Source organism: Cetorhinus maximus, chromosome 12 (genome assembly GCF_964194155.1).
Source record: "Cetorhinus maximus chromosome 12, sCetMax3.hap1.1, whole genome shotgun sequence".
Lineage (NCBI taxonomy): Eukaryota > Metazoa > Chordata > Chondrichthyes > Lamniformes > Cetorhinidae > Cetorhinus > Cetorhinus maximus.
Window position 1 is genome coordinate 7,195,291 of NC_135890.1, and position 13,649 is coordinate 7,208,939.

The window sequence follows — 13,649 nt, forward strand, 5'->3', positions numbered from 1 at the left end:
AATTCCATGTATAAATGTTTAGCTTCTTTATCCATATCTCTTACTCTTTTCCTCCTGTATGCTTGTTATCCTACATTGGATCCCAATCTGGCAATGCTTTGATTTAAATTTAAAATTCCCATCCTTGTTTTCAAATCCCTCCATGACTTCACCCTGCCCTAACTCTGCAACCTCCACAAGAATTGCAAGCCTCCCAGATATCTTCATCCCTCTGATGTATTAAGCATTCGATGAGAACTTTCTAGATTGTAATTCCTACTCTTCCATGTGAGCTCCCCCTCCCCTTCCCAAACATGAACAGAATGGCTTTAGATTTAAACTTCCAGGCTCCCAGTCATTTCTTACTGGACTCACAGATTCGCAAAAAGTGCTTTAATGCACTTAATTTGATTGGATCCAATTAGATTGGCTTCAATATTCTCCATATGCCTGGGTGAGTGCAGTCCCAACAACACTCAAGAAGCTCAACAACTTAAACATTCGCTTCCTCCACCGGTGACACACAGTAGCTGCAGTGTATGCCATCTACAAGATGCACTGCAGCAACTCACCAAGCCTCCTTCAACAGCACCTTCCAAACCTGTGACCTGTACCACCCAGAAGGGCAAGGGCAGCAGGTGCATGGGAACGCTACCAGCTGCAAGTTCCCCTCCAAGCCACATGCCATCCTGACTTGGAACTATATTTCCATTTATCCTTTATCCTTTCCTGTCGCTGGGTCAAAATCTGGAACTCCCTCCCTAACAGCACTGTGGTGCACATACACCAATGAGCTGTAGCGGTTCAAGAAGACGGTTCACCACCACCTTGTCAAGGGAAATTAGGGATGGGCAACAAATGCTGGTCTGTCCAGCAATGCTCATATCCCATGAACAAATAAAAAATAAAGATGGTTGCTAAATTTGCTGATGACACAAAGATACGTAGGAAAGTAAGTTGTGAAGAGGACATAAGGAGGCTACAAAGGGATATAGATAGGTTAAGTGAGTGGGCAAAGATCTGGCAAATGAAGTATAATGTGGGCAAATGTGAGATTGTCCATTTTGCCAGTTTAAAGACTCATCTGAAGGTCATGTCCACTGCCAATAGAGTAAACGTTAACTGCTGACAAATCAAGCATTCAAATGTTACCCAGATGTCTGCTTTCCCTTGATTGCGTTTACATTTCTCTGCCAGAGAATTCAGCTCCACTGTGGTTTCGGAGATCAACTCAACAGTTTTGTCCTTGATGAGGATGTGCATGACTCGGCCCTTGTTGATGTGCGCATCAAAGGTGCTGTTCCAAGGAGGATACATGGTGGGCTTCTTTTGCATGAAGATCTGCCCTTTTTCTGTTGAGATATTCATACATGTTAGAGTAAGAGAGGCACCAGGCAAACAGGGAGTCAACAAGACCAAGCGATTCTCAAGTACACGTAGAGTAATGGCTACTTGTTTGTAACTAACTTTCATTTTATAACAACATCAACTTATATTTATATAGAGCCTTTAACATAATAAAATGTTCCAAGGTGCTTCACAGGAGCATTATAAAACAAAGTATGGCACTGAGCCTCAAAAGGACATATCTATCCAATTGTAGCCGGAGAATCATTTCATAAAGATACCTTCCCCCTTTTTTTCTATTATGTTACACCCTCCTTCTGCAACTACGAAGACCTAGTCCCTAACTACTGCTAATATTCTCTCAGGAGCCACCTCAGACATGCAGCCCCTCGATTAGGCACGTCCCCATGTGTCAGTGTTTCAATTAGAAATTGGTGACCTGTCCGTATGTGCACCCTTTGGGCTGGGTTTTTTGTTTATCGGCGGGGCGAGAGAGATGGACTGGAAAGTGAGCGGAAAATTCAGCAAATCAAACGTTAGGCAGCTAATTGGGTGGAGATGGTTGCATAGTGAAATTGTCACTCACCTGGTCTTCCAGAGACCACAGGGTAATGTTCTGGGGACCTGGGTTCAAATCCTACCATCGCCAGCAGTGATATTTAAATTCAATAAAAATGAGGAATTATAAGTCTGTTAATGACCACAAAGCCATTGCCAATTGTTGTAAAAACCCATCTGGTTCAGTGATGTCCTTTAGGGAAGGAAATCCATCGTCCTTACCTGGTCTGGCCTACAAGTATCTCCAAACCCACAGCAATGTGGCTGACTCTTAAAAATGCCCTCTGAACAAGGGCAACTAGGGATGGGCAATAAATGTTGGCCTAACCAGTGATGCCCGCATCCCATAAACGAAAAAAAAAGGTTACCCACTGCCCAGGGTTCTCTGCCCCCAACCTGGAGTCTAGATCGGAGCGTCATGCAGCACAGGGGTAATACTGTGAACAGGAAGTCCATCAGAGCTACAAATTTAAAGCCCCCCACCCTCTCAATCTCTCTGTATTTCTTATTGGAGACTCCTAAAAGTTAAGAAATGATGTCAAAAATCAAATGGCTGCTGCCCTCTTCACCAGCAGAATCTGCTGTGACCTGTAGCCATGGTCCCGCTGGCAGGGCTTTTCTATCACCTTGTGCCACCTCGTCAAATCTGCTGAAAAGAACTGCCAAACATTTTCTTGTCTAACGCACGAAAAATGCAGTTGGCGACGAAAAATTGCAGATAATTGGCTCTTTTTGGCCGTATGTTACATTCCCCTTGCAGCGGGGGTGGGGAGGAGGAGGTGTGCGGGAGCGGCCTTCCCAGTTTGTGGCCGTAAAATCCAGCCCTTTGTTCGGACGGTATGAAGCCTCTCACTCCATTTCTTTTTGCCTTCCAAGTTACAGCCTTAACGCAGAGGGTGGGTTATTGGCTCGTTCCAGTTCCAGCAACAAATGCTGTTCTTCATTTGACAAGGAGGGATCATTCTATGGCAGCCCGGTGAAGTTTGACCCCAGTCACCAGCCACCAGCAACATCCCTCCCTGCCCCCGCCCACCTCAATGTTCCTTTGTTTTTATGGGAAAGGGCTAAGACCCCCCACCCCCTCCAGGCAACTTCAAAAAATAGTCTTGTTAGGATCTAGAAAACTACAGAGAACTGGGTGGGGAATTAAATCCCTAATCTCTTAATGTGGCACCAAATATTCATCTTCTAATGCTCCTGTGTTTCCTCACAGATCAATACTACAACATGCTAGGTATTAATGTACAACCTGAAGTTACTATGGAGTGGGATAGCAATGCATGATTGCTTAGCCCATTCCCTATTTATTTTAGTCTAGCTAGTAATCAATTAACTCCTCTGCTAAATAAGAGAGAGGAATTTCACACAAATGTGATAAGTGTTTATATGTTGACATCCCAGTGTTATTAGTAACAGTGCAATTAGTAACATCCATAGTATTTTTAAAGCACCCTAGTATTTTGTACTCATGCAGAACGTTAGACCATCTATCAGCCCCATCCAATTATCTCCCTGATGGGCAAGTTCAACATACGACTATAAGATCACTTGATATTGTTGTTTCTCCAAAAGAATTACTTCAAAGTTTTGTTGAACTTTTCTTCTCCGTTTGCCTAGTTTTTGTGCTGTCAGGGTGGATGCCAGCTGTGAGCACTGATAACATGCCGATATTCACAAAGTCAGGATTAACAGCTCTGGCACCATTACTGCAGCTTTACCAAGAAATAATCTGCAGTGGATTACTGGGAAATGTATATCTAGTACGCTCTCTATTCCAGCTCATTCTAACCACATGAGCAAATGAAGAATCCCCTTAGACCAGAAGCTGAGTTTGCACAACAATTCAGGCAGGCGACAGCTATTCAAACTGCTTCCGTATCCTCAGCACATGTGGATTTGTCGCCATCGCTCTGATCACACATCTATAAGTCAATTCAGAAATGTCAGTGGCCGGCAGCTACACTTTTAGAAAATGCAAATTGCAGGAAAAGGCAGAAGTGCCATTTTTAACACCAAACAGAACGCCACAAGTATTTCTGTCCAATCGCAGCCAGAGCAGGAACTGCTCGGAGAATTGTGGAAGTCGTATTTGCTGACTTGTACAAGTGTCACATTTTATAAAAACAAAGGCCGAAGTTTGATCATGGGCAGTACTGTAAATTAAACTCAACTGGGTTATGGATGGGTCCCCATGATTGACTCCAGAGACCCGTGTGTGTGTGTGCGTGTGTGTGCGTGTGTGTCATTGAGGAAGGACAATACAGTGCTCGATTGTGATACCCCTCATAGTTGGCAAGTCTGCTGATGGTCACTAGCTCTCACTTGAAGAATAGCTGCTTGGGTGATGGACCAGAGCCTTGCATGGGCCATCACTTTGAGGGAGGAAAGGAGATACCTGGAGAGGAGAAAATTGAAGCTATTTGTTTTTTTAAAAAGATCGCAGCTGGAGTATTGTGCCCAATTCTGGGCAGGGACAGGGAGAGAAAGCATGGGCCCAGGTGGTTCTCCTGTTTCCAGGCCCCTAATTTCCCCTGCACCCACCCCTGCCCACACCTTTAACCCTCCCCCTCACACCTTTAACCCTCCCCCTCACACCTTTAACCCTCCCCCTCACACCTTTAACCCTCCCCCTCACACCTTTAACCCTCCCCCTCACACCTTTAACCCTCCGCCTCACACCTTTAACCCTCCCACCCACATCTTTAACCCTCCCTCTCACACCTTTAACCGCCCCCCCCACACCTTTAACCCTCCCCCTCACACCTTTAACCCTCCCCCTCACACCTTTAACCCTCCCCCTCACACCTTTAACCCTCCCACCCACACCTTTAACCACCCCCCACCACCCACACCTTTAACCCTCCCCCTCACACCTTTAACCCTCCCCCTCACACCTTTAACCCTCCCGCCCACACCTTTAACCCTCCCGCCCACACCTTTAACCCTCCCGCCCACACCTTTAACCCTCCCACTCACACCTTTAACCCTCCCACCCACACCTTTAACCCTCCCACCCACACCTTTAACCCTCCCGCCCACACCTTTAACCCTCCCCCTCACGCCTTTAACCCTCCCGGCCACGCCTTTAACCCTCCCGCCCACACCTTTAACCCTCCCCCTCACACCTTTAACCCTCCCACCCACACCTTTAACCCTCCCACCCACACCTTTAACTCTCCCCCTCACGCCTTTAACCCTCCCGGCCACGCCTTTAACCCTCCTGCCCACACCTTTAACCCTCCCCCTCACACCTTTAACCCTCCCACCCACACCTTTAACCCCCCCCCCACCACCCACACCTTTAACCCTCCCCCTCACACCTTTAACCCTCCCCCTCACACCTTTAACCCTCCCCCTCACACCTTTAACCCTCCCGCCCACACCTTTAACCCTCCCCCTCACACCTTTAACCCTCCCCCTCACACCTTTAACCCTCCCACCCACACCTTTAACCCTCCCCCTCACACCTTTAACCCTCCCACCCACACCTTTAACCCTCCCGCCCACACCTTTAACCCTCCTGCCCACACCTTTAACCACCCCCACCTCACACCTTTAACCACCCCCCTCACATCCTTTAGATGCCCAGAATTGGGAACACTAGTCACAGTGGGGTCAAACTGTTTTATATAGGTTTAGTAAAACTTCTTGGCTTTTGTATTCTATGCCTCCATTTAGAAAGCCAATTGAAAGCTTAGGTTTCAGTATAATACACTTTACAACCACGGCTTTGTCAGGCAATCACACACATCTTGGTCATTCATATTTGCGACCAGCTCTGCTTTTTTGAAGCAGGCTGTTTGGGTTGAGGAGTGCAGCAGTGCTATGTGTGCTATCTGGGCTGCTATAACCATGTCACACCCCCGCTTGAGCGAGCCTCTGTAAGCTGGCGTCTTACAATCAGTTCAAAAGTGGCCTACAATGGGAAAGCACCGCAATCATTGAACACGAGACACAGGGAAGAATTGCCCCAGATTTGCACTAAGTGCAGTATGCGGGCGGGGAAAGTGACGTTATATCCGTTGGCTGCAACGGCTGCTTCTCGCACTGTATCATCCCAAACACGCCGCTCTCATTCGCCCACCACGCCACCACCTCACCACTTCATCACACTGGGCGCCACGTTTAAAGTGCAGCTGTGCGCACACCCCTCAGAGCCCCGAGCCCGCGGGGTTTCTGCTGCACAGAAGACAGGAAGACAGAAGAAAGGCAAAAAGACTGCAGCCCCTCCTGGTTTAGCGACATGTCCCTCGGGCTCCTTTTGGACGCTGTGGATGCCCGCTGTGATGTCGTCTACCCCAGCTCTGGCTGCAGGATGGGCAGCATCACCAGTCCAGCTTGGGAGGCAGTGGCAGCGGTGGTCAGCGCCAATGCCCTGCAAACAAGGACAGCCACCCAGTGCCGCTACAGGATGAATGGTCTCATCTGTTCCACCAGGGTAACTCACTCTTCTCATCACTCTCAACTCACACACTCACAAACCCATCACACATCCACAGGGTTCTCACACCTCAAGGGACAACACCACTAACTCTCACACACACCCTCACATCTCCATCAGGCTCAAATCCTCTGGAGCTCACGTCCTCATCCTGTCCATGGCTCCACTCACCACACAAACATTCCCCTCAGTGCCATGTGTCCTGCTCACACTCTCTCCATCTGTTTTCATGCAGGAGAAGCTGGCTCACATCGACAGGGAGAGGTCCCAGACTGGGGGTGGGGGGAGTGGTCACATGAGGCCCCTCACTCACTTTGAAGAGTGTGCCATCGTGCTGACTGGTGAGGATGTGGACCCTGCCTGTGGCAACAGTGAGGTCGGCGGCAAACACGCTCGTGAGGATCCTGCACCACATCATCCCTCCCTCAACATTCTCACTCCTACTTTTGATTCTGTGACTATGCACCAATTATCTCTATTTTGATTCACAGGGAGCTCTGCCAAGTGACCGACACCCTCAGCCAGCCAGTCCCTCAGCTCCATCCATATCCTCACCTCCAGCCAAGAGGGCACCTCCTCCATTGAAGAGCTGGAAATAAGCAGCCTGGAAGACCCGTCACAGCGCTTACCCACACCCTGCACCAGCTCAGAGACACACACCTCGGTGGAACCTCGATCTAGAGCTGGCTTGGGTTCACAATCTGGTGGTCACCGCATGGACACGTGTCCGCAGCAGGAGGAGGCAGGTTCAGCCGAGCTCCCCGGCACTCGGAGGGCTGCTGGGGAAGAGGCATCTGTGAGGTCGGAGTCAGATGACAAGCATGTGGATTTGGCCTTCCAACTCATCCTGGAGAGTCAGCAGAAGGCATGGGAACATCACACAGAGCTGTTGGAAGCCCTCAACAGAGTGGCTTACAAGTCAGAGGAGTCCGCCTGCTCTCTGATGAAGTGGTGCCCACTTGTGCCCGTATGGAGGTCTCCATGGAGAGGATGGCGGATGCCACGGAGACCCTGGTCCAGTAGAACGCGGAGATGCGTGCTGACCTGCCCTCCAATACGGGAGCCATGGGTGAGTTCCTGCAGTGGCGATGTGAGAGGGAAACGGGGAACCTCGACATCCCTCCAGGTGCTCCTTCCTATCAAAGAGTCAGGCCGGTGCCCTCGGGCACCCGAAGCGAGGAGGAGCAGCAGCTGGACACCCCTGGGTCATCCACTCAGGAATCTCAGAGGCTGTCCACTCCCTCCGAGTCCCCTATGCCTGTGAGCCGCTCAACCTCATCCTCTGTCACCACAGAGGGAGCAGCCGGCCCATGAGTGATTGAGGGAGAAGTGTGTGCGTGTGACAGGGCCTTTCGGAGCCTCATGAACACTCTCTCCCACGCACACGGATCCTTCCTGTATCACACTCACCTCACTGTCCTGAGCATTTTAATGCTGCCTGCTGGGGTTCACTATCGATTGTCCATCTGAGCCTGACCTACATCTCCGCCCACCCACTGATCACACTCCCACGCAGCACCTGATCTCATCCACCATGACTCTCATTTCACTTTTGATTTAGACAGCATGGTGATGATTCAGTTTTTCATTCACTCCTCTGTCCTTTCCCCTCTCCCAACCTGGACTTCCCCCCACCTTTGCCCTCTCCACCGCCCGGACTTCCCCTCAGTGCTCCTCCCTTCCTGACTCCTTCAGACACTCTTACTTCTTCCCCTACCCTTACTTCCACCCCTTTCCACATTCCTTCCTCCCTCCAGACTCCCTCCCTTCCCCGCACTCCTTCTTCCTTCCCCTGGACACCCTCCCCTCTCCACACTCCTTCCCCCCTCCAAACTCCTTTCCTTACACCTTCCACCTCCTTTCACCTATCTCCCCAGTTGCTGTCTTCTCCCCCATTACCCCTCCTCCACACTGTACTCCCTCCTCCCCACAACCTCCCCCTGACACCTTCGTTCCCCCTTCCCAACCTCACCCCCGACACCTTTGTTTCTCCCTCCAAACGTCACGCCCCCTTACACCTTCTTTCCCCTCCTTCCAACCTCACCCTCCTCAACACCTCTTCCTCTCCTAGTCAATCCCTGGACCTTCCTCTCCCATCCCCGGTACACCTTCCTCTCCCACGTGCATCTGGACCTTCCTCTCCACCCCCTCAATCATTATCCGTTGTGAGCAGGACCCTCAACGGTGACTTTCCAACTTCCGTAAGCTGCTACGCAGAGTCATGTCCATGGGAATCCACCCAGCACGCCATGGGCATTCCTCCAGTGTGCCTTTGCTGTTGGGCTCCTGCATCTTTTGCTGCTCAGATGTCCGCGATGTGAGCAAGGCCCTGGCGGACAATCCAGCAGGCGGGGGTGGGGGGTGGGGGCGGGCGGAGAATGATTCCGGCGGGCTGGCCCTATAATGATATGCAGATGTATTACAACGAGGTAATTCTGCCCACAGGCACTAGACAATATCCAGACAGCAACATCCAAAGACTTGAACTTCACAAGCACTGCAAACAACAATCCTATGCACAGATGAGAATATCTTGAGCTAACAGTGACATGTTCTCTTGGCGCATAACTCCTGATTTCACTTCCAAGTTTAAAAATGGCAAAATCTTCCAGTAAATTAGTACCAAACAATTTGCCTGCCCCAGGTGGACTTTGTTAACAGAAAAATTACATTTTGCGTTGAGTGATAAACATTTTCTCATTTTAAATTGAAATGAACCACACTTACAAATGCTCAGCAGGAGCACGTTATAGGAGAGCAAAGTACAGCAGATGCGGTAAATCTGAGATATAAACAGAAAATGCTGGATGCACTCAGCAGGCCAGGCAGCATCTGTGGAGAGAGAAACAGAGTCAATGCTTCAGGCCCATGATCAGCACCAGTTCTGACTAAGGGTCACTGACCTCTGTTTCTCTCTGCACAAATGCCGCCAGACGTGCTGAGCATTTCCAATATTTCCCGTTTCTATTGGAGCAGAAATAACTTCCTTCCCCAGCCCTCCAAAAAACAATCAGACCTCCCTGGGAGCCTCACATTCCCCTTCAACAAGAAACCCCGCAGCATTAAACATCAAACATAAATTTCAAAAAAAAAAGTTAAGGTATGAAGAAAACATACACATCTTGCTGAGCAAGAAAATCAATGTAAAACAATAAATTGATCGTTTAAAGGTTAATAAAGGTGATCATTAAAAAGTGCCAAGCAGTAGAGCTAACGAATAAAACCTTTTTGCCTTTTCACTTAAGAAGTAGAGCTAGAAGGAGACAGACTAGGCCCCAAGTCCTGGTCAGCAGGGAAGGTGGAGGTAACCGGGGCCGAGCTGAGGAGTTGGGTTTAACTAACTAACTAACCTCACATTCATCTCTGGCAGTGCAGGCTCCATGTTGGCCTCGGTGGAATTCATATGAAAGTGGGGTCGGAAGCAGGTTGGCTTTCTGCTTGGAATTTGCTCCTCTCCCTGGCTGGTGTGGATAGGTTTCTGGGGAGGGAGGAGGAGGGGGAGGGGCAGGGTGCGTGTTTGTTCACACCGAGCAGTCCGTGTGTGTGTGTATGTGTGTGTGTGTGAATGGGAATCAGGGGGATAACTCTCCGCTGGTTGTAGCCATACTTAACACAAAGGAAGATGGTTGTGGTTGTTGGAGGTCAATCATCTCAGCTCCAGGACATCACTGCAGGAGTTCCTCAGGGTAGTGTCCTATGCACAACCATCTTCAGCTGCTTCATCAATGACCTTCCTTCCATCATAAGGTCATAAGTGAGGATGTTCGTTGATGATTGCACAATGTTCAGCACCATTCGCGACTCCTCAGATACTGAAGCAGTCCATGTACAAATACAGCAAGATCTGGACAATATCCAGGCTTGGGCTGACAAGTGGCAAGTAATATTTGCGCCACACAAGTGCCAGGCAATGACCATCTCCAACAAGAGAGAATCTAACATCACCCCTTGATATTCAATGGCGTTACCATCACGGAATCCCCCACCATCAACATCTTGGGGGTTCCCATTGACCAGAAACTGAACTGGACTACCATATAAATACTGTGACTGCAAGAGCAGGTCAGAGGCTAGGAATCCTGCAGCGAGTAACTCAACTCCTTACTCCCCAAAGCCTGTCCACCACTTACAAGGCACAAGTCAGGGGTGTAATGGAATATTCTCCACTTGCCTGGATGAGTGCAGCTCCAACAACACTCAAGAAGCTCAACACCATCCAGGACAAAGCAGCCCACTTGATTGACATCCCTTCCACAAACATTCACTCCCTCCACCACTGATGCACACTAGCAGCAGTGTGTACCATCTACAAGATGCACTGCAGAAACTCACCAAGGCTCCTTAGACAGCACTTTCTCAACCCACGACCACTGCCACCTAGAAGGACAAGGGCAGCAGATACATGGGAACACCTTCACCTGGAAGTCCCCCTCCAAGCCACTTACCATCCTGTCTTGGAAATATATTGCCGTTCATTCACTGTTGCTGGGCCAAAACCCTGGAACTCCCTCCCTAACAGCACTTGATGTACCTACACCATATGGACTGCAGCGATTCAAGAAGGCAGCTCACCACCGACTTCTCAAGGGCAATTACGGATGGGCAATAAATGCTGGCCTAGCCAGCGATGCTCACATCCACTAAATGAATAAAAATAAAGTTCATTCCCAATCCCATGGTTCTCACTCACTCACTCCCTCACTCACTTTTGAGGGAGGACCGAGGTAGGGAGGGATTGGCCCTACCACTGAAATTGCACCTCATGTTGTCAAAGCCCCAACACCACAGCCCTGACTGGAGACAAAACCAGAAATTCAGATTCCACCCCCAAAGGCCCCATTATCAGTGAATTGGAAAACAGCAGGTTATGCCACCAGAGAGCCCCTGGCCTGGTCACAGTGAAAGTAACCTGGGGGACTTAGAAACATGGTGCACACTCCAATACCCAGATTGTCATCAAGTATTTGACAGGAGCCTGCCTCATTACTTTGATGGGATGGATCTGAAAGAAATTTTCACAGGATACATCAATGCAGTGGAACTCCACATTAACACTAAGAGCAGTGGCTGGATGGGGTTGGTAAGGGCCTAGCACAGGGGCCGGAGCCACACACCATCGAGGGAGGAGGGCAGGGAAGGGCTGGAGAGATGAGGCACTAGGCACTTTACCTCATACAGAATCACAGGCCCTACCCTGCTCCCCATTTCTAACTTGAAGAGCAATCATCCAAGCAATTACAGAGCTTCCACAGGTTCTGGGAACTTTGATGGCAATTTTTTTGTAACAGTTAATGAGTTTCAACAACTGCCCTTGTCCTCAGGCCTGCACATTTGCATATGTACTTATTTATCTAAAATCCTTCTGGACTGTCCTGTACATTATTGAAATTCTACTCAGCTTCTCAGCAGCTATGTCTAAAGCCTTATGCTCCCAAATCTTTCTCTTGCATGCAGAATACCTCCAGTAGATTCTGTGCCAAATTAAATTGTCATTAGACAACTGATGGAAGGACTTGCTGACACAGCCAGCACACAACAAGGATGATCCATCCAAGTAGGAAAAGCTCTCAATGGTGATTAGACTTCCAGATCTCAATTTACCACCACTAACTGGCCAAAACTGGCTGCCTCATGCCACCACCGATCTCTTACCCAGTGACCCCCAACCTGCCATCTGTTGCCATTGGAAGCGGCCAGACACGCGGAACTGGGAGAAGGAGAGGCAGAAGGAGCCAGGTATAAATCTCAAAATGGCCTGTGGCCCAGGAGCTGGTTCCGGTAAATTGTGGGTTTGGAATAAAGAATTTGAGCCCGAAGAGGAAACCATTTGCCTGCACGTTACAAGGGGAAAGAGGTGGTTGGTGGGGGTGGATCTGTGTGAGGGGGAACCTGCTTTGAAACAACTGTCACCAGCCTGCTTGTGCTCCAGCCAGGTCTGAAGATTAACGAAGCAGCACTCCATGATGACCAGGCCCAAACAGAGGTCCACGAGGTGAGAAAGGAATCTGGCCCATCCCACTACTCGACCAATGATTGCTGTTGTTTGGAACAACAGCAATGATTGGTCGATTAGCCTGTCAATTGGGATGGTCTACGTTCCAGTTGGCTGCTTTGGACACTGACCACCCAGATTGATAGGCTCGTTAGCCAATGAGCCCAAGCCCCCCCCTAGAGGCATGGGTCCCGGTGATTAGGGCCTTCTGCACCCCCCTCTTCTCCTGGGCCCTGATTCTGGGCATCACACTATGAAGGTTTTACAGAGCGGTGCAGAAAAGATTTATGAGTACAGTTGCAAGGATGTGGGACTTCAGTTACTTAGATAGATTGGAGAAGCTGCTGTTGTTCTTCTCGGAGAAGAGAAGGTGGAGAGGAGATTTGATAGAGATTTTAAAACTCATGACAGAGTAGACAGGGAGGAAGTGTTACCAATGGCTGAGGGATCAAGAACCAGAGAGCACAGATTTAAAGTGATTGACAAAAGGATCAACAGTGACATGAGGAAAAATGTTTTATTTTATGCAGCAAGTTGTTAGGGTCTGGAATGCATTGCCTGAGAGTATGGTCAAGGCAGAATCAACTGGGGCTTTCAAAAATAAATAGAATAAGCACCTGAAGGGTAAAAACTTGCAAGGCGACAGGGAAAAGGTGGGGCAGTGCAGTAGAGAGGTGGCATAGACATGACAGGCTGAATGGCCTCCTGTGTTGTAACCATTCCACGATTCTATAAGTGGGCAGGGTTGTGGAACAACACGTTGTCCGTGGTGGCATGGAGCAGAGAAAGACAAATTACACTCATGCAATACGGCGAGACACAGCTCAGCGGCAGAGAGGGCTGGGAATAAAATGCCTGCTTGCTGATTTTGGCTGCAGATCTCAGGGATCTTGGAGCTCCTCCAATTCCGGCCACTTGTGCATTCCCAATTTTAACCGCTCCATCATTGCCATCAGCTGCCTGGGCCCTGAACTCTGCAATTCCTTCTGCAAGCTCCTCCACCTCTCTTTCCTCCTTTAAGACAATACTTAAAAATATACCCCTTTGACCAAGCTGTCTTAATGTCACCTTTTGTGATTCAGTGTCACATTTCGATCTGATTACAGTCCTCTGAAGCACCTTAGGATGTTATACTACATCAAAGGTGCTATGTAAATGCAAGTTATTATTGCAGTTGGTGTGTGGCACGGGAAATAATGAACAAAAGGGACTTTTAGCCTGAAAAGACTCATAAGAAGTGGATGAAAGAATGAATCAAGTTCTATGTCGGTACGATCTCAAATAATTATAAAGGTTGGCACAGGCTTTCTTTGCTCATGAGATAGGTTGGAG

The 13,649-nt window shown here is 49.1% G+C and overlaps 1 protein-coding gene across 1 annotated transcript in view; it reads right to left on the reverse strand.

Annotated features, from left to right (window-relative positions):
* Positions 1-13,649, reverse strand: part of prkcq (protein kinase C, theta) — a 115,974-nt gene that overhangs the window by 86,942 nt on the left and 15,383 nt on the right. The window contains exon 2 of the mRNA XM_078552966.1: positions 1,132-1,331. Within this exon, the coding sequence (XP_078409092.1) occupies positions 1,132-1,331 (200 nt within the window). The remainder of the gene's footprint in view (positions 1-1,131; positions 1,332-13,649) is intronic.